The sequence below is a fragment of the Asterias amurensis genome, chromosome 7 (genome assembly GCF_032118995.1).
Source record: "Asterias amurensis chromosome 7, ASM3211899v1".
Lineage (NCBI taxonomy): Eukaryota > Metazoa > Echinodermata > Asteroidea > Forcipulatida > Asteriidae > Asterias > Asterias amurensis.
This window is the reverse complement of record NC_092654.1, coordinates 18,639,256-18,660,973: the sequence shown is the minus strand read 5'-3', so window position 1 is coordinate 18,660,973 and position 21,718 is coordinate 18,639,256. Positions and strand designations below refer to the sequence as shown.

The following is a 21,718-nucleotide window of genomic DNA, read 5'->3' as shown; positions in this document are numbered from 1 at the left end:
TAATTTGAAAAATAAATTATTCTCTTTTTACACACTGCTAAACCACATGTGACTGGTCTTGTTTGGACACCGTAGTAACTTTTTTACTAGCCAATGAATGAACGCGCAGACAGGCTACGTCAGAAATTTTGATGAATATTTAGCATATGCAAAAACGTTACTAGGTCGTCAGTGGCAACGTGTACAAGCAGCTGTGTTTATGATGGGGTGGGGGTATCGGTGTAATTTACTTCCGCATGGCGTGGATGCTGCGATAATTTCTCTGTGATCAAGTTCGAGTTTTCTATGCTCAGTTCTCAAGATCTGAAGACATTTTGTACCTTAAAACATAAGAGAAAACAAAATAACTGAAAGAAAAGGACGATTGTAACAGGTAAGATTAAGAAGAATGATAGACAAAAATTAAGATTAAACTTCCGGGCTGTTTTTTTTATTTTTTTTAAACTTTTTATATTGAGTATTTTCTGCACAATGTGTGTTGCTTTGGTGGGGCAGTCAGAGAAATCAAGCTAGTGCTACCACTAGAAACTGCTGCATAAACAAGCAATTTATATCGTAAAATGTCGACTTACAAACTAGACCCAGTGACTGAGGCGCTGTTCTCCTTTTAAACAATTTTTGACTTCATCTGTCGTATACGATTTTTGACTTCATCTGTCGTATACGACAGATGAAGTCAAAAATTGTTTAAAAGGAGTACAGCGCCACGACAGATGAAGTCAAAAATTGTTTAAAAGGAGTACAGCGCCCCAGTCACTGGGTCTACTTACAAACATAATTTATTCTGTAGTAATTATCTTCAAAACATACTAAAAATTTCTATAACATGTGAAAAATGTATAAAACTGTCACAGCAGACAACAATACAAAGTCAAAGTTGCCTCAACTGAACTTGGTTGGAAGTCTTGACTCTTTGTTGGGGTTAGTTTAAAAAGAAAATTAAATTCTTGAAAGAAAGTGTTTTCTCTTCTTTTACTTCTTTACAGCAGTTGTTGTGATATTTCCCTTGCTTAGGATGGTTTGCCAACTGCATTTATCGTTTGATTAAGCTTCTCAGTGTCAGGACACTTCGTATCTTTGCCACTTCGTACCCTGGACACTTCGTACCTTATCAAGGTACGAAGTGACTTTGGACACTTCGTACCTTGGACACTTCGTACCTTCTTACAAGACACTTCATACCTTCTCACAAGTCACTTCGTACCTTCTCACAACCACTTCCTACCTTCACACAAATTCTGGATATCTGCATCGTTTATGATTATTTTGTGCTTTTTGTGATCGGATAATTATGAAATCAAAGCAAATCAAAGCAACTGTTACTAGTTTATTTGGATTGCGTGATTGTTTGACTTGTACAAAATATTGGCGGAAGATGTTGTCCTTGCCGGTAATTAACTTATATAAAATATAATTTCACATTAAAAATGACATTCACATATTCAAACAATTATAATTCATTATGTATTATTAATTTTTATCTCAACGAACATTAAATTATTGAGGAATAAACATTTTAATGAAGGTACGAAGTGACGCGGCTGAGGGTACGAAGTGACTCAGCTGACGGTCACTTCGTACCCCGCCCACCTTACGAAGTGACCAATTTGGTTACGGTACGAAGTGTCCCGAAGGTACGAAGTGTCCAGGGTACGAAGTGGCAAAGGTACGAAGTGTCCAACATCCAGCTTCTCAGTAAGATATATTTTCTCCACGATTGTCGGGCCCGAATGAGGAATCCGAATGAGAGTGGATCACATAAATTTAGCAATCATCATAAACACAGAAAAAAATTATTAATGTAAGGCCTATGTAATATTAACATTTTATGATATTTTGTATAATTACACGATTTATTTTATCCACAGTTTTAAAAAACAAGATGGGACGTCTACCCCATGGACAGAAAACGGCTCACGTTGATGCCAGCTATGGACCAGACGCAGACATCATGAAGTTCTTTTCAACTTCCTATGCTTCGTCTCATGGCAAAGATGGTTTCACCCCAAGAACTGGCAAACATGTCGGGACTGGATACCAGTCTAATTTCCGTCCAGGGGTATACTACAGCCATCGAATTGACGTCCTTGATAACCCAGCCATGGAGTGAGTGACACTGATTGATCTAAGAACTAGTTTCACCCTACTTAAATTATTGTTGCTAAGAAATACATAACAAAAGTTACCTCTAAGGTCAAGTCCATTAAAATGTTTAACATCATCGCCCGCACCTACAAATGTTTAGTCAAATAAAACTTTGAATTGAATTGCAGGAAACTTCTACGCAAGAATTACACGTCTATCACGAAGATGCACTTCAACCCAGCTGAAGATTCCGATGGGCGTGACCCACTATCTTCTAACCTGACCCAGGTCGGCAGTGGCTTCACAAGGCAGGATCCCATCACAACACCAACATTCAACAATGTAAGAAAACATGTTAATTTGAAATAAATTTTACATTTTAAATTTTGATATATATATTTTTTTAAGTTGCACTTCTTGTAATTCCTTCGTGGTGATCAAAATCTTCTTGTTTTATTCCCTTTAAAAAATCATTTGTCAAATTGAGATGCTCTTATTGATTGTCTTTTCTTTTAACGATAACAGGTGCGTCATGTTTGTGTTGATACACGTAACCACGGTATGGGCCCAGCGATCAGCGGTGTCCTTCCTAAGCACCGACCACTCCTCCACAAGCTTCGATCTAAGGATCCTGTTGCTGCAGAGCACGCAGCTCATGTGAGTTGATGAGCAAAAACATATAACTGAAAAACTAAATCTAGTTTTAATACCTTAAGGGAAGGTATACATTTGGTAATTTCACTTTGAAGTAATGTGGTTATCTGAAAATATAACAGATTTTATGCCCCAAAGTTTAAGTTTGTGTAATACGGGTTATTCTTGCTGTTGAAATATTCACTCTGGATTTTCGGCAATATCTCAAAAACCCCACAACCTTTTCAAATGAAATTTTCAGATGATAGTTATATTGTGTACATCTACATTTGTATAGGATTAAAACAATGGAATGCTTCCAAATACCAAAGGTATACTTTGCCTTTAACTTTATTCTCCTTGAATGCAACACCTCTTCATTTAATTGTTTACTTTTCTTTCTTTCAGGGGCCAGGGTTCATGTCCACAGAATCCAAAGTCCGCTACCAGGGAAAGCCAAGTGTGCGCCGTAAGTCTTTTATCTTGAAGAAACTACAAACAACATTTTTTGTTCTAGGCTTCCTCTTAAAATTGTCAAAGTTTTAACTAGAAAATATGATTAGCTGTTGAAACTGCTTACCAACCTAAAGGAAAGGTCAGGCCATTAACTACAATGTATAAAGTTTTAACTAGTAATAGTTAATGGTTGTATCTCAACTTGCCAGTGGATTTTTTTCACAGAACTCGGGGGGAGGGGGGGGGGGGAAGTTCGTAGTAAAATTGCTTAAATTACAAATTATATAGGTCTTAAAGGAACACATTGCCTTGGATCGGACGAGTTGGTCTATGAAAAGCGTTTGAAACCGTTTGTTATGAAATGCATATGGTTAGAAAGATGTTTTGAAAGTAGAATACAATGATCCACACAAGTAGCACTCAACATTGTACGGTTTTCATTTTACGTCGCGGACTAACACGGTCGGCCATTTATGGGAGTCAAGTTTTTGACCCCCATAAATGGCCGACCGTGTTTGTCGACGAGGTAACACGAAAACCACGCAATTTCGAGGCATATTTGTGTAGATCATTGTATTCTACTTTTACAACATCTTTCTAACCATACCGATTTTATAACAAACGGTTATAGAACGCTTTTCAAAGACCAACTCGACCGATCCAAGGCAACGTGTTCCTTTAATTCCAGTTTGCAACTTAATCTCTAAATTAATTCTCTACATTTATTCTCCAATTGAACTTAATCTGTCAGGTTTTCAATAACAACACTTAATTGTTTTCATTTCAGTCGATACATCAACCAAGACAGTTGGAAAGAAGGAAGGGTCTGGTTACACACACGCCTACAATGTTGAACCAATCAAATTCCATCCAGGCTCCTCACACTCCAATCAGTATCCAGTAAGTCTCAACCACTTCATGAATATTCATGAACCACTTTACCATATTCCTTCCAAGGGCATTGAAGCAGTGAACATTGCTACATTTATACCTCTGGAATCAATCAATAAAACATTATATATTTGACTGATTTTTTTCTTCTTAATTTCACAGGGTTTCTACACAGATCGCCCGACTGGTACGAGTGTTATGAAAACTGCATATTTGCCATCCAAGTTCATGCAGGTAATATGTTAGCGTTGACAAACAATTAATCAATCAATTAATTAGTCAATTATATGATAGCATCAAATACATCAGAACATTGTGAATCAAAATTGGGACACTGAAACAAATAAATGGTTACTAGGTTTAGAATCTTCATTAATGTCATATTGGGTGGGGGGTTGATTGTACAAACATTTTAATTCTTGAAAAATTCTTTAAAAATAAAAAAATGAGTCGAGCCTCTTTCACGTCTGTGAAACTAGATTTGAACCCATTAAGGGTTGAGTCACTCCTCCATTGATAGTCAGTTCAAACAATGCTCAATGAAAATTAAGAACTGGACAAAACCTTTCAAATCACAGGCTTTAACTATAACGTTTTAAATCTTCATAATGGTGACTTACATGCAGCTAGAAATTTTTCCTCTCTTTCCATTGCAATTTTTGTTCTCATTTAGAACAAGAAACTTTTGACAAAAATAAGCAAATTAGTAAACTATAATTTTTATCACAGGGCGATGAGAAGCTTCCAATTGTTGCCAATCGATCAGACAGAGAGACAGGGTTCACACATGAGAAAGCCAAACCCCTCTACGTCAACAGGGTCATGAGAGATGTAAGTTATTCCCTGGTGTCCTGGACTGCTTAAGAAATGCCGTTTCATAGTGTCATCTAGCCAGAAAAATATCAGTTTTGTCTGGTTGTCATATTTTGTCTGGTTGTCATCCTATTCCATAAGATTTGAAAGGGGCCAGTCTTATGACTAAATGAGCCTCATCTTGGTTCACACAAACTCATCCCGCTGCACTGTCGTCAATTTTTCTGTGTTTAACTCAAAATAGTTTTAATATCTACCCATTTATTTGTTTGTTAAAATACATCAAAATTCGTTTCCAACTAAATGTTTTATTTTGTCTTCAATTTTTTGTAGGCGTACACAACCAACGAGCAAGTACCCGGCGCTGTTGAGAACAGAATGAGGAAGAGTGACCCAGCGGAGTATCTCAACATGACAAACCCCGATAATCACTCCTCTATCACCTCTAAGAGTTTCCTTGGACAGCAGAGGCCCTCGCTGAGTGAACACGAACGACTCGGCAGATACTACGTTGGAAATAAGGTCAGTGGGTGTTTCTGAGACGGGGTTTGCAAAAGATAAAAGGATCGAGATAAACAAGAGCAATCAGCTTGAGCAGGTTTGGGGTATAAAGAAGCCAATATAACCTTGGACTTACGAGTTAATTGGTTCAACCTAAAGATCAACACCATTGGTGCACCCAAATTTCAAATACTTGTCAGACTTTTGCTTGGTCTAAAGGGACGAGTGACCATAAGTTGGTTTATTTTACAAATAAAAGCTTCACAGCCTTAAGCAGGCTGAATTGAGTTTTATTTTTTACATCATTAAGAAAAGTTAAAAATATAACTATTAAAATGTACAACAAAAAGACAATCTAGCAACAATGATAGTGCGGGTTATCATTGCAGATCTGATCATAACGTTGTTGAAGTGTGGAAGTGTCGTGGCCGAGCAGTTAAGAGCACCGAAATCAAACTCTGGTGTTTCTAATCAGCAGAGTGTGGGTTCGAATCCCCAGCCGTGACACTTTACCATTGCTTCGTCCTTCGGATGGGACGTAAAGCCGTTGGTCCCATGTGTTGTGTAATGCATGTAAAAGAACCCAGTGCACTTATCGAAAAGAGGGGTTCCTGGTTGTGGCTGCTTAATGCGCCGTAGCACCTTGTAAGCCCTTATGAGTGCTACATACATGGGTCTCAGAATTCATCACTTCAATAACCTATCTTTCTGAAAGTTTGTATATACTCAGCGCCTTGAGTACCTTGTTTGGTAGATACGTTTGCTATATAAGACTTCGATATTATTATTATTATTATTATTATTATTATTATTATTATTATTATTATTATTATTATTATTATTATTATTATTATTATTATTATTATTATTATTATTATTATTATTATTATTATTATTATTATTATTATTATTATTATTATTATTATTATTATTATTATTATTATTATTATTATTATTATTATTATTATTATTATTATTATTATTATTATTATTATTATTATTATTATTATTATTATTATTATTATTATTATTATTATTATTATTATTATTATTATTATTATTATTATTATTATTATTATTATTATTATTATTATTATTATTATTATTATTGAAGTTGGGAAAGTAGTAAATTCTGCTCTACCTTGTTTCAGCCACGAGTAGGTGGCAACATACCCCTGGTGGCAGTTGATTTGGGTCGATAGCCAAAATCAGTTAAATGTAGCCCTCACCTTGATAATAAAAATTACATGTACCTTAATTACTTGGGTTTTTTTTATTGCAGGAGCTGTCGGGTTACAGCGATAACAATGACAAGCCGCAAGTACAGATTCCCATCGAGCCAATGCGATGGATCACACATTACGACACAAAGTAAGTTCCGATGTGGAATACACCAATATTGAACTTACAGAGTCTCCAGATCAGGGCCCAATCTAATGGCACACAGCTTACTAGGCCCTACAGCTCACCACAGTACTGTGTTTATGGTGGCCTGAAAGACGCATAGATCTATTGTCTAACTCTTGAATACGCGAGGTCTTACAAATGTCACTTTCCAAAGCTGATATATCTGAAAAACTTTTTTTTACCAACATAGGGCTTTAGTCTAAGCCCCCAGTATTGTTTGAATGTATATTTGTGTGTGTTAATTAATCTTGTAATCTCAATTGTTTATTTGCATTTACCGTATTTTCCTGCGGATAAGACGCTCGGCGGACAAGGCGCAGGACGCTAAAATGACCCAAAAAAATTCAAACGTCAGCAGACAAGGCGCACCGCCGCACAAGGCGCACGTTTAACCTCACACAAAAGAACACCTGGCGCCACCCGGTGTCGATACATTGACTTAAAGACGTAATTTGTTGCCTTTGAGAACCTACGTATACCGACCTTTATCCAATCAGCCAACGCGGTATATTGTTAATAACATAAAGTTCGGCCCAATCAGCGGGCAGAAACCATGGTCCACGCACTGTCTGAAGTTAATTTTATTTGCAACGTGAACACAATGCCTCCCTGGACATCCGACGTCCCGCAACGAGGATCCTTGCTAATACAGATACATTGCAACGACAGACGGACGTAGCGTGTTTGTAGTAATGTATCGTACGGCCAGGATGTCGCTGCTTGCACATTAATATGCACATGTACACTGTGCATTGCGCTGCTCAATCTCGAGATTGCACAACAGATGTTGGAGACACGTGGGCACCGTATTGAGCGATGTTCGCCGACGGGTTGCGCTACACCCTCGCATTTGCGCTGCCTGGAAATGCGCCAAAATTCACACGTGACTGTGCGGATCCAAAGCATGCCCAGACATAGCCTGACCGTATACATACGCGGTCAAATTCCATTGCGGACTTGAGAGCAGTGACTATTTGGGCATCTATGTCACTGCACGTTCAGTGTATCCAATGGGAATCGCTGGATCTAGCGGCAGGGACCCGTCTTTATCCTTGCGGATAGAGACAGGGGCCCAGTCTAGCCCAGACACGTCGAGTCTTGTCTCAATGCGTTTATTGCTCGTTCGCGTAATTTTTACAAATAGAGGGCGTTTAACCTCACGCTATAGACCTTTTCGCAAATACCGGGGCGCGCGCGTAAAGCTTGGAATTAGGTGCATTGTGGTCTAGCTGGTAGCAAAATTTGATGCGTATCTATCCCACAATGCACCTCATTCAACAGTCTGCGCTTGCGCATTGGTATTTGCGATAAGGTCTATTACATCGTTCCAAAACGCCCTCTAGCGTTCAATTTGTCTTGTATTTATTGTCACACGCACAGTAACAACGACTATAGGCGTGATATTTGCTTTTGTGTTGCGTGTTATAGCCCTCAGAACGGTTGCGTTTTGGGGCTAATTTTCTGTGTCATTTTGAGAGATTTTCGAGTCTGAACTTGGACATCGTTGATTTTACAGGCAAGTTTCATGCAAGGGCAACCATCATTTTCACAACCATTCCTACCCGAAGTTTTGAAGCAATAAAATAGTTCAATAAAATAAATTCTTCCCTAATTTTTTTGGGCTAGTGTTGTATTATTTTATTTGGCATTCCAAACAAATACAAATTATATCCTAGTTCTCATAATACTTTTTAAAAGCAAACGTCAAAAAAGAGGCAATAAATATTCAGCCTAAAGCACACTTCAGAGATCGTTGTTCTCTACAATAAAAACCCTCAAAATTTACCACACAATAGCGGTTGGGTGAATGACGTGTGAATGAAGTTATTGACTGTCAATCGTTTTCGGAACGAATACACGGCCACACAGAAAAACGTTTGTACGCCGCCGACGTGTGTTCCGAAAGCTAGACGCATTGCGGCATTAATGGAATGAAAGAACGGTCATGGGGAATAAACACGTTGCAGCATTGTTGGAATAATCGGACCGTCTGGGGGATTGCGGCATTGTTCGAACGAAAATACGGTCTCAGTGTCTGAATAGCCTTGTTCGACCGCATTATGGAGTAAGGATTCTTCACACAAAGATCGTTGATTTGAACTGGACATGTAGGTATTTTTTATTTCACGCAGTGATCATCAAAAAAAAAATCAATCGTCAGCAGACAAGGCGCACCGAAAGATAAGACGCATCGATGTTTTTGGGGTCAAAAAAGTCAGATAAGACGCGTCTTATCCGCAGGAAAATACGGTATTTAGGCATCAACCTACCTGAGAGCAGCTTTAAAGTATTTATCTGTTTTTCTCCAGATATGTGAATGGTTGTATCCTGTGTAAAGTGCACACAGCTAATACAAACTTCCCCCAAAAAAGACAGCCAAATATTTTGCCAAAGTCCATACTCATGTTTATTTCGTTTCTACAACAGGTTCTACAACATGAATCCAAAAGGCAAAGCTAGGGCCGGACGCACATTTGGTAATGTAATGGACCAGCTACCCGATGGCTTTACCAAGAGTACATCCGTGCACTCATATGGTCCAGATATAGACTCCACAGCTCAGCTAAGAACTCTCCATCCATACGTGGCGAGGTGAGTTTAAAATCAAGAAATCCATTTAAATTATTTCCTGACATACCAAGGATGAGAAAAATCAAGAAATTTATTCTAATTTCCTCTTTATACTGAAGATTAGAAGAGGCAATTGCATGCAGTTGTTCGGCCTTACGTATGATTCTAAAACGATCTTGGAATTAAAGGCAGTGGACACTATTGGTAATTACTCAAAATAATCATTAGCATAAAACTATTCTTGGTGATAAGCAATGGGGAGAGGTTGATGGTATAAAACATTGTGAGAAACGGCTCCCTCTGAAGTGCCATCGTTTTCGAGAAAGAAGTAATTTTCCACGAATTTGATTTCGAGACCTCAGATTTAGAACTTGAGGTCTCGAAATCAACCACATATACGCACACAACTTCGTGTGACAAGGGCATTTTTTTCTTTCATTATTATCTCGCAACTTCGATGACCGATTGAGCTCAAATTTTCACAGGTTTGTTATTTTATGCATATGTTGAGATATACCAACTGTGAAGGCTAGTCTTTGACAATTACCAATAGTGTCCACTGTCTTTAAACATTTATTTGCTCTTCTAATGATGAATCTTCTGATTACAATTCAATATTAATGATGAGTAAAGCGTGACTTGTGAATGGATTCAGATTGTGTTGGTGCTAACTCAAGCAAACCGTGCTGGTAACTGTTCAAAATAATTCAAAGTACATGGTGACTCAACATTCAGTCGAACAAGATTTGTCTGCCTGTAATCATGCTAAGAATAGGTGAAAGCCTGTGCGAGTTGTGTTCACATTTAAACATTTGGTTATGTAAAAGTGTGCAATTGATTCTTAATCTCAAATTCATGTTCAGAATGCTGGATCTGCGAAAAAAGAAAGACCAAGAATTTTATGTCATGAATTGTATTACAATACAATAATCTTTATTAGATCCCAAAAAGGGTAATTCAAATGCTTGCATACAGTAAAAACATTGACACATTAAAAAATGTGACGAGGTAGCAAGTTTTTTTTTCAAATGTATATCTCTTCTTTCTCCTTCTCCCATTCTTAGGAGTATCAAGGCCAGGGATGTCTACTATGACGACCACACTCACGATACTAAGAAACACGTCAACTTCGGCTTGCCTCAAGTCTTGGCTAGTGTGTAGTGTCATCCAACCCATCAACCTGCCGTCGATTTCACCAAACTCTTCCTAACTTAAGATTAATCTTAGGACTTAGGACGAGTCTTAACCCTGCACTGTAGCATGCAGATCTTAAGATTAATCCTAAGTTAGGACGAGTTACTCGTCCTAACTCGAGATAGGATTAATCCTAGTGTTTCGTGAAATCAGCTGCAGGTCCTGCCTACTGGTCAAAATAATCTATAAAGGTCTTGATCCCTACATTTCAACAACAAAAATAAATCAGATTTAGTAGTTGTCAATTTGAATTTTGCATCACGGATATAGAGTAAGCTAAGTATTATACCTTTAGAGAAAATACATGTTGTTATTTGCTTAGCTAATTCTTGTGCTTAAGCAGCTCAATGAAATTGGGCCCTTTTGGCTGACAACTTGCTCGCTAGAAACTTTCTTAAAAGTCTGGTCATTGTTTGTTTTTTGTGAATAATATTGGCAAAATAATAAATAATATTGGCAAAACAAAAAAAGGCACATGAGAAAGATTCAGGCAATTACATTGTCTACAGCTTGTTGAGAAAACAGCCAGAAAAAAATCCTGGTGTAAAAAAAAAAAAAAAAAACTCTAGTGTCATTTACCAAACAATAACCATCTTTAAAGGCAGTGGACACTATTGGTAATTGCTCAAAATAATTTTTAGCATAAAACCTTTCTTGGTGACAAGTAATGGGGAGAGGTTGATGGTATAAAACATTGTGAGAAACAGCTCCCTCTGAAGTGCCATAGTTTGCGAGAAAGAAGTAATTTTCCACGAATTTGATTTCGAGACCTCGGATTTAGAACTTGAGGTCTCGAAATCAACCATCTAAACGCACACAACTTCGTGTGACATGGTGTTTTTTTCTTTCATTATTATCTCGCAAGTTCGATGATCGATTGAGCTCAAGTTTTCACAGGGTTGTTATTTTGTGCATATGTTGAGATATACACCAACTGTGGAGGCTAGTCTTTGACAATTATCAATAGTGTCCAGTGTCTTTAAGTATTAATGATCAATTCAAATTTTCATAAAATAAAAACTTCCTAAATATCCACCGATTTTAAAAAATAATTTATTCGTTTTAAATCTTATCTTTGCTACTACATGTATTTGCACTTTATTTACCGAATCCAACTATTTTTGTAAATATTTTGGTATATATGTATTTTCAGACTGATGTCTTAAACTAAGTTCAAAGCATTATATTTAAAGTATGCTCTTTTTTTTTGTTTTATTTCAGCCATCAGTGAGACATTTCATATTAATTTGTCTTTGCTTTGACATTTTTAGCTTATTGCTGATAATTTTTCAGAACTATTCTTAATATTTGTAACGATTTGCTTTGAAGATTTTTTCTCAAGATGTTTTTTTACTGAATTTGTTGCTTCTTGTGCTGAACTTCTTTATGCTGAATTGACATTAATTTTCGCAATTTTCTTTGTCAGCTGCTTTTAAACATTTGTAACTCTACTTCTTTATTTTTCATACCACGCCCGCCTTTAAAGCTATAAATAGCTTTTACTTCTTCGTCGGACAAATCAAGTAATTTTAAAACATCTGTCTAAAATATGCTCGATAATGTGTAAATTGTAATATGAATTTAATTTTATGGATGTATTGTTTGCCAGTTTAAGCACAGTAATAATGGAAAAGGTCATTATTTTTAAAAGTTTTTTTTTATTTGATTGTGTGAAATAACACTCATGCCTTATACTGCAATCCTGACTACATTGTCCTCTGTAATTGAATTTGACCATTACAACAAATATTTTTAACTCTGTATTTTGGTCAGTTCAGAGCGTCAGTTTGATGGGGTGTCATGGCCGTGGGGTCTAGGGCAGTGGACTCTGTAATTTTCAGAGAGTGCATTCTAGGCTACTAAAATGTTTGCACTCTCTGCTGCCACTATAATAATAACAAGTAATAACAAGTTCTTATATAGCGCATTTCACAATAAACTGTATCAATGCGCTTTACATTAGTCCCCTGGTCATTGGGCCAATAACATCCCTTTAATCTTTCTCAGCTCCCATTAGGGAGTATACAGCCCCGAGCTGCCGTGGCGCTCCGAAAGCTTTTCATTCACAATATCAACCTCTACCCTCGCAGGTACCCATTTATACCCCTGGGTGAAGAGAAGCAATTATAGTAAAGTATCTTGCTCAAGGACACAAGTGTCACGACCGGGATTCGAACCCACACTCCGGTGAATTAGCACCAGAACTTGAATTCGATGCTCTTAGCCACTCGGCCATGACACTATCTCAACCTCTCATCTCCAAATGTTACCCATTAAGGTCAAACAAAGCTAGACGTATTAAATATAAAGAGGATGCATAAAGCAACCATGGATACCCTCAGTTCGCCCCCATAGCCTGGCCAGTGGATGACTTGATGCCATGATTAGAATTGTGCTGATCTCTGTTCTCTGCAACTTAAAAAAGCTCCTCCGGCCGAGTCACCAGCCTTTTGCTATAATTAGAACCAAAGGACATAATACACAACCACACCTGTTGGGGGGGGGGGGGGGGGGGAGGACAAAGTTAATAACTCAATGTAAATGTATTCATTTATTTATTTATTTCCAGGCAAACCGTACATGCAGAGAAATAACACTAAAAATAAGACTACAGAGAACAAGCCTGTGGAGTTTGCTGGTATGCCCTTTAAAGAAATAAATTAAATTAAAAAAATAAATAACAATAAGACCAAATTATTAGTGTAGGCAATAAAATGTAAATAAAAACCAAAGTTATTGAGGCCTAAATATGAGTAGGATATACATGTACATGAATTCGCTTTTCTAAATGATGTATCTTTTCATTACAACTGAGAAAAGCATGACTTGTGAATGGATTCTGATTAAAGACACAAGATAACCAGCTAAACACCAAGGGACATTTATTGTAAAAAAAACTTTATATAGGAACAGAAATCATCATGGCTACCAATCCAATTAATCAGAAGCGGATTTTCATCTGGTGCACTGCAAGGTCTCTGTCGACGGTTATCACTCGATCTCTCTCTCAAATTCCGGACTCCTACGCTCTCGTGGCACTGTTTGCCTCAGCTGGGTCATTTGGACCAGAGCGCAAGTTTCAAGATTGCAAGTATGAATACGCTAGCACAGATACCTACACATCAATGAAGGCCATCTATGAGCAACCGTGGCCAAGCCAGTCTGTTGTCATCGGGAAGGATTGCAGTTTTTTTCTGGAAGGCAAATATGACTTCATACCAGAAGGTTACCAGCACGTCTTCCTATTTAGGCACCCTTTGAAGTCCATCTCATCTATGGCAGCATCTTTTGCGACACGCATCAAAACCCTCCCCGAGAAGCAAGTGTATCACTTCAAGGTAAATCAATACAAGTCTCTGCACAACCTCCATCAATATCTGAAGACCACCCATGGCATCAATGCTCCTGTGCTGGATGCTGACGACCTGATTGCACAACCTAAGGAGATGCTACAAAAGGTCTGCAAAATCCTAGGTCTACCGTTCAGTGACAAGCTTCTCACCTGGGACTGGACTGATGAAAAGCCGGATAACTGGATGGTAAGAAACAGCCTTTGGGAAGATCATAAGATCCATGGATGGTATTCTAATTGTCTCCACAGTACTGGTTTCAGAAAGCCAACGGAGGCAGCAAAGACAGACAAGAAGGCTCTGGAGCCAGAGTTTGTAAAGATGGTAGAAGAAGCTTTACCATACTATGAAGAGCTCAGAAAGCTGCGTATTAAACCTTGACTCTGAAGCTCATGGCTCATACAACAAACTCCACCTTGTCCACAGTTCAAGGAATATGGTTTGGATGTAGTTAGTAAAAAAAAAAAAAAAAAAAAAAAAAAAAAAAGGGGTTCTTAGTTGTTCCCCATTCTGTACTGCATTATTAATAAATCATGCACAATTTTAAGCTATATCATTCTTTAATTCATGTTTATTTTCATATATATTCAGGTATGTGGTCTTGGCATACTGAAATTTGCCTCCAGGGTTGTTTTCAGTTTACCTTATTATTATTACTAATTTATTAACACTTACTGTTCAGAGGATTGGGATACTTTTTGTAGGACAGATAGCATGTCCACAGAATTTTACTAAACTCTACACGGTTTGAAGATCATCATGGCAGAAGGTTTCCCTTAACAATTTACTTGCTGAGGTGCTGTAGCTTTTGAAAAAGGATCGCAACACAAAGCCACGGAAATCAATTTTAAATCTTAAATAATTTTTGTGAATTTGTTTTACTAATTTCTCAAAAACTACAGGCACCTCAGTAAGTTAAGGGAAGCTGTGATGTTTGCTGCGGCCCACTTAGCTACACCCAGCTCATAAATATTTAGTATTGTATATTTTGCACACACCTCATGTCAAAGGTCACACCATGACCTGCATTCCTAGGTTTAGTAAATAAAATGTTTTTCCAGTAAGGCAGCTCCCTTGCACTGTGTTCATTGTCTGCAAACCGATGTGAAATACACCACAGACGCTTTCAAACCATGTAAGTTTAATGCAAATCTGTAAACATTGTGTTTTGTGTCCTATAAAAAGTACCCAGACCCTTAATGTCAATGGACACTATCCATAATTACTCAAAATAATTGTTAGCATAAACACTTACTTGGCAACAGGCAATGGAGAGCTGTTGATAGTATAAAACATTGTGAAAACAGCTCCTTTTGAAGAAACGTAGTTTTTGAGAAAGAATAAAATTCTCACTAAAAAATATTTGTATTGAATTCGACAGCTGAAAGCACAACAACTTGTGCGACAAGAGTGTTTTTACACTTCCATAATTATCTTGCAACTTCAACAACCAATTTTCACAGGTTTGTTATTTTATGCATATGTTGAGATACACTAAGTGAGAAGACTGGTCTTTGACAGTTACCAACGGTGCCCAGTGTCTTTAAAGGAATAAAGGAAAGTATTCTTGGTGTATAAATAGTTAAAATCAAAACAGTCTGCAACTTTGTGCGAGTGTTGGAAATTTGTTACGAACAACAAATCATCGCTATATTTGAAAACAAAATATTTTTGCTGTTTGGTTTAAGATGCATGCTCTATATCTTAAAATCTTTTTGAGATTAGAATGTTTTTCTTGTCATAAAATGCTTTTTGCACTAAATTATGCTCAATGCAGAATTTGTTTTTGCATTTTGTTTTGTCTGTAAAGTGGATCTGTTAAATTTCTTTACATTTTCATGTTAAATAGGCCTACAAGCAAGAGAGTTTCATTGGCTGCATCAACCTAGTTATGTGATAAATACTATTTATAAATTCTAACAGGATATTAACTTTGTTGATGTAATGCCTGCAGTTTTAAAGATTTAGAGTTGTTTCCAGAATCATTGATGACAATTATTGATAATTGTTTGTGTTAAAAAACTTACACTTATGTCTTAAAACTGTGATCCCAACTACATATTGATTCTTTTATTGTTTCCAGTGAAACAACCCTTGCTTTTGTTGAGATTTTATTGTTTTTAACTTAAAGGAACACGTTGCCTTGGATCAATCGAGTTGATATTTGAAAAGTGTTTTTAACCGTTTGTTATAAAATGCATATGGTACGAAAGATGTTTAAAAAGTAGAATACAATGATCAACACAAATATGCCTCGAAATTGAGTGGTTTTCCTTTTACTTTGCGAACTACCGGGTCGGTCATTTATGGGAGTCAAAAAAGGCCGACCGTGTTATGTGGACGAGGTAAAAGGAAAACCACGCAATTTCGAGTGATACTTGTGTGGATCATTATATTCCACTTTTAAAACATCTTTCTAACCATATGCATTTTATAACAAACTGTTACAAACGCTTTTCAAAGACTAACTCTACCGATCCAAGGCAGTGTGTTCCTTTAAATACTATGAAACTTTTAACCAAACAATTCTCCATGATGGTTTGATCCCAGAAACTGATGGTCACAAATAAAAGTGTAAGCCCTTCATCTAACTTAGAACAAACAACATGGCACCATAATTGCATCACATTTACCTGTACATTGTACTCTACTCGAGAGAGAAACATTTCAAATGCATATGGCCGGTGTCGCATGCAATTATGTCCTCTATGCAATACTATCCGGAGGACATTATTGCATATACACTAATGTCCACGGGACGGTTTTGCATATGCAATCATGTCCACCCGGACGCTGCTGCATAATTGTGTCCGCCCGGACACATTTGCATATGCAGTTGTGTCCGCCCCGTGCAAAACCGTCCTTGCAGTAAATTAAACGCCCTTGGTTGACGGAACACGTTCGCCATTTATTTTTACAAGCTAGAAGTGCCTGTCCTGAATGACATGGGAAATGTTCGGCCGTAATCATAATATGTGAACATTCATGCTGCAAACGTGGGTTCAGTGCATCCACGCTTGTTACCCGCACACATACACGTACAGTCTTGTACATGTCCGCCGGACGGTTTTTGCATAGCCCCGGTCACGATTGCAAGTGCAAAAGTGTCCGGACTAGACAGTATTGCATGGCTGACACAATTGCATCTGACACCGGCTGGTTTTTGCATAGCCCCGGTCACGATTGCATGTGCAAAAGTGTCCGGACCAGACGGTATTGCATGGCTGACACAATAGCATCTGACACCAGCACCCAATGACTTTGACACTTTCAACAGTGAACTCCTCTTGTGATTATTATTTGGCCAGCCGACCAATCTCATTATTTGCTCAACATTGAGAGTTCACATAATTCTTCTACACTGTATGAAATATTAAAATTTTGGAAGTGTGAGAAATAAAAAGTATGAAATAAAAAAGAATTGATGTGCATGACTTGGTTTGACACATAGTGACCAAGGCCTGATTTCACTATAGCTATTCATCTCTTTAATTCAGGCGTGGAACTGGACCCTGGAAAAATATCAGGACAATACTATTGTGAAAAGCAGCTGATCTGCAGACATCAGACACGGTGTAGGATTTTAGAGTTTTTCCAGGCTTCTTGTATAACCTGAAATTTGGCACATACCTTTCTCAAATGAAAGAGTGTTAATGTATATGCATCCTGGTTGAACATTTGAGTATAGACTTTCATTAAATAAAAGCATAATAAAGGTAAGCCATGTTTTTGTTGAGTTCCTAGAAGTTTTAGCTTTTAAATTTGAATAACAGAACTAGTCTATCAGAACAATCAGTTATGACTAGTTTAATGCTTTCATATAACTTATTCACTGCAGGTTCTGTTTCTGCAATCACCACATTAATACATCTCTACCCTGTTTAAGCTTTTTCCTTTTCTCATTCTTTTCAAACATTGTGTATGTAGCTTTTCCGTTAAGATTTTGTTGTTTATTGTGCATTTCAGTTTTTGTAAACGCTGTGATATAGCTTTCTATGGGGAGCGTCTCTAAATACCTGTTATTATTATAATTATTATTAATAAATTTTTGGAACAGAAATCATCATGGCTACCAATCCAATTAATCAGAAGCGGATTTTCATCTGGTGCACTGCAAGGTCTCTGTCGACGGTTATCACTCGATCTCTCTCTCAAATTCCGGACTCCTACGCTCTCGTGGCACTGTTTGCCTCAGCTGGGTCATTTGGACCAGAGCGCAAGTTTCAAGATTGCAAGTATGAATACGCTGGCACAGATACCTACACATCAATGAAGGCCATCTATGAGCAACCGTGGCCAAGCCAGTCTGTTGTCATCGGGAAGGATTGCAGTTTTTATCTGGAAGGCAAATATGACTTCATACCAGAAGGTTACCAGCACGTCTTCCTGTTTAGGCACCCTTTGAAGTCCATCTCATCTATGGCAGCATCTTTTGCGACACGCATCAAAACCCTCCCCGAGAAGCAAGTGTATCGCTTCAAGGTAAATCAATACAAGTCTCTGCACAACCTCCATCAATATCTGAAGACCACCCATGGCATCAATGCTCCTGTGCTGGATGCTGACGACCTGATTGCACAACCTAAGGAGATGCTACAAACGGTCTGCAAGATCCTAGGTCTACCGTTCAGTGACAAGCTTCTCACCTGGGACTGGACTGATGAAAAGCCAGATAACTGGATGGTAAGAAACAGCGTTTGGGAAGACCATAAGATCTATGGATGGTACGATAATTGTCTCCATAGTACTGGTTTCAGGAAGCCAACGGAGGCAGCAAAGACAGACAAGAACGCTCTGGAGCCGGAGTTTGTAAAGATGGTAGAAGAAGCTTTACCATACTATGAAGAGCTCAGAAAGCTGCGTATTAAACCTGGATTCTAAACTAATGTCTCCTAAAGCAAACTCGACCTTGTCCACAGTTCAAGAAATATGGTTTGGATGTAAGAAAGAAAAAAAGAGTTCTTAGTTGGTCCCCATTCTGTACTGCATTATTAATAAATCGTGCACAGTTTTAAGCTTTATCATTCTTTGATTCATGTTTATTTTCATATATATTCAGGTATGTGGTATTGGCTTATACTGAAACTTGCCTCCATGGTGGTTTTCAGTTTACCTTAAATTCATATTACTAATTTAGTAACATTTACTGTTCAGATCCCTTAAAGGACTGGGTTACTTTTTTTCAACACAAACATGTCCACAGATTTACATTAAACTTAAACAGTTTGAAGATAATGATAGCAGAAGGCTCCCAAGCTTGCTGTAGGTTTTGAGAAATGAGCAAAACAATGTCACAAAAATACGTTTTACATGCTTAAATAATTCGTGTGACTTTGTTTTACTCATTTTTCAAAAACTAGCACCTCAGTAAGTTAAGGGAAGCTGTGATATTTGCATCGGCCCACTTGGCTACACGCAGCTTGTATGTTTATATATGTCAAAGGTCACACCATGACCTGCATTCCTAGGTTTAGTAAATAAAATGCTTTTCCAGTATGGCAGCTCCCTTGCACTGTGTTCATTGTCTGCAATCCGATGTGAACTACACCACAGACGCTTTCAAACCATGTAAATTTAATGCAAATCTGTAAACATTGTGTTTTGTGTCCTACAAAAAGTACCCAGACCCTTAATGTCAATGGACACTATCCATAATTACTCAAAATAATTGTTAGCATAAAAACTTACTTGGCAACAAGCAATGGAGAGCTGTTGATAGTATAAAACATTGTGAAAACAGCTCCTTTTGAAAAACGTAGTTTTTGAGAAAGAATTTAATTCTCACTAAAAAATATTTGTATTGAATTCGACAGCTGAAAGCACACAACTTGTGCGACAAGAGTGTTTTTTTACTTCCATAAAAAACCTTGCAACTTCAACAACCAATTTTCACAGGTTTGTTATTTTATGCATATGTTGAGATACACTAAGTGAGAAGACTGGTCTTTGACAGTTACCAACGGTGCCCAGTGTCTTTAAAGGAATAAAGGAAAGTATTCTTGGTGTATAAATAGTTAAAATCAAAACAGTCTGCAACTTTGTGCGAGTGTTGGAAATTTTTTACGAACAAATAAAATGTATTTGACAAATCTATGTATTTATTATGTATTTCAAAAAACTTTATTGAGAAGGGCAATTCCAAGCAAACATGGACGTTACACCAAAAAATCTTTCCACTTAGAATGTATAGCTGACATATGAAACCAATTTATTTTTAGTTGTTGACAAAGAATGAACCAAATTTTGCCAAAAAGGAATTCAGCTTGGGCTCCATGTAGGCGCAGCTAAAATGACTTGAAAATAGTAACGTGACTGACTGTAATGCGACTGACCATGGTTTTGCCATCTATACCTAAAAGTTCAAGTTGCTGACCATTTATAAGTATCCTGTTGGATACTCATGTATAAGAGTTGTGTTGCATGTAGTAAAACTTTCCTAAGTTTTTTAGTTCCAGGATTTTTTTTTATTTGTGACAAGTGAAATTTGTCCATGTCTTTTTTGTGTAATGCGACTGATCACTTTTTACATATTAATAACATCCAGAGCACAATGCCCACAACATTCATTCAAAGTCTTGGGTGTCAAGTACAAATCAGTCCATAAACTTAGTTGAAAGAATATATCACACAGAACTACTAGCACCAAGATCAAGAAATGACACATCAAATTGTAATGCGACTGACCATGGAAGTGCCCAGAAGTATTTTTACAAGTTTTTTTTTACCATTTGAAAATTGAAAATTGTATTTTTTGTCAGTCAATTTAAAAAAAAAAGTATTTATTAAGTTGTCGGGAAAAGAGGGTGGTAGGCCCTAAAAATACACCAAGGAGACAAGAGATACTTGGATCTCAGTTCGGTAAGAGTCCAATGGCTCTAGCAAGTCTTTTGATAAGGCTTTCCACTCTTGAGTAGCCTTTTAGAAAATCTCAGCCAACCATCTTGTGCCCTTTTCTCTTAAATTTTTCTGTCCTCTCTAAAAATTCTGTTTTTATTTCAGTTTTAATTTTCTTTCAGTTCAAAGCTTTTAGGACTCAAATACTTTTCTGTCTGCATCTGGTTTGTTTGTTTTGTCAAATATTTGTTTTTATCCCTCAAAGTTGTTTTTCTTCCTCAAGAAAGAAAACTTAGTCAACAAATCATCGCTATATTTGAAAAAAAAAATATTTTTGCTGTTTGGTTTAAGATGCATGCTCTATATCTTAAAATCTTTTTGACTTTAGAATGTTTTTCTTGTTATAAATTGCTTTTTGCGCTAAATTCTGCTCAATGCAGAATTTGTTTTTGCATTTTGTTTTGTCTGTAAAGTGGATCTGTTAAATTTCTTCACAATTTCATATTAAATAGGCCTACAATCAAGAGAATTTCATTGGCTGCATCAACCTAGTCATTTCATAAATACTATTTATAAATTCTAACAGGATATTAACTTTGTTGATGTAATGCCTGCAGTTTTAAAGATTTAGAGTGTTTTCCAGAATCATTGATGACAATTATTGCTGATTGTTTGTGTTAAAAAACTTACACTTATGTCTTAAAACTGTGATCCCAACTACATATTGATTCTTTTATTGTTTCCAATGAAACAACCCTTGTTTTTGTTTAGATTTTATTGTTTTTAACTTAAATACTATGAAACTTTTAACCAAACAATTCTCCATGATGGTTTGATCCCAGAAACTGATGGTCACAAATAAAAGTATAAGCCCTTCATCTGACTTAGAACAAACAACATTACACTAAGAGCAAGTTCAAGTGTGCACAATGGTTAACTAAAGGTTGACAATTTTGACTCGAACCATAATAGACCCTTCCCAT

The 21,718-nt window shown here is 37.1% G+C and overlaps 3 protein-coding genes across 3 annotated transcripts; all 3 read left to right on the top strand.

The window, feature by feature from the left end:
* The first annotated feature begins 188 nt into the window (after positions 1 to 188).
* On the top strand, positions 189 to 12,257 carry LOC139939987 (stabilizer of axonemal microtubules 4-like). The gene is made up of 12 exons (XM_071936176.1): positions 189 to 373; positions 1,869 to 2,106; positions 2,274 to 2,427; positions 2,611 to 2,742; positions 3,127 to 3,187; positions 3,962 to 4,074; positions 4,228 to 4,299; positions 4,795 to 4,896; positions 5,212 to 5,400; positions 6,662 to 6,750; positions 9,214 to 9,378; positions 10,422 to 12,257. Exons 2-12 carry the CDS (start codon positions 1,883 to 1,885, stop codon positions 10,516 to 10,518), a joined length of 1,398 nt encoding a protein of 465 aa, XP_071792277.1. The 5' UTR covers positions 189 to 373; positions 1,869 to 1,882; the 3' UTR covers positions 10,519 to 12,257.
* A 1,215-nt stretch (positions 12,258 to 13,472) lies between these two features.
* On the top strand, positions 13,473 to 14,282 carry LOC139939531 (uncharacterized). Its single transcript, XM_071935527.1, has one exon. It carries the CDS (start codon positions 13,473 to 13,475, stop codon positions 14,280 to 14,282), a length of 810 nt encoding a protein of 269 aa, XP_071791628.1.
* A 3,684-nt stretch (positions 14,283 to 17,966) lies between these two features.
* Positions 17,967 to 18,782, top strand: LOC139939532 (uncharacterized). Its single transcript, XM_071935529.1, has one exon. The coding sequence runs from the start codon at positions 17,967 to 17,969 to the stop codon at positions 18,780 to 18,782; it is 816 nt and encodes a 271-aa protein (XP_071791630.1).
* The last annotated feature ends 2,936 nt before the right edge of the window (positions 18,783 to 21,718 follow it).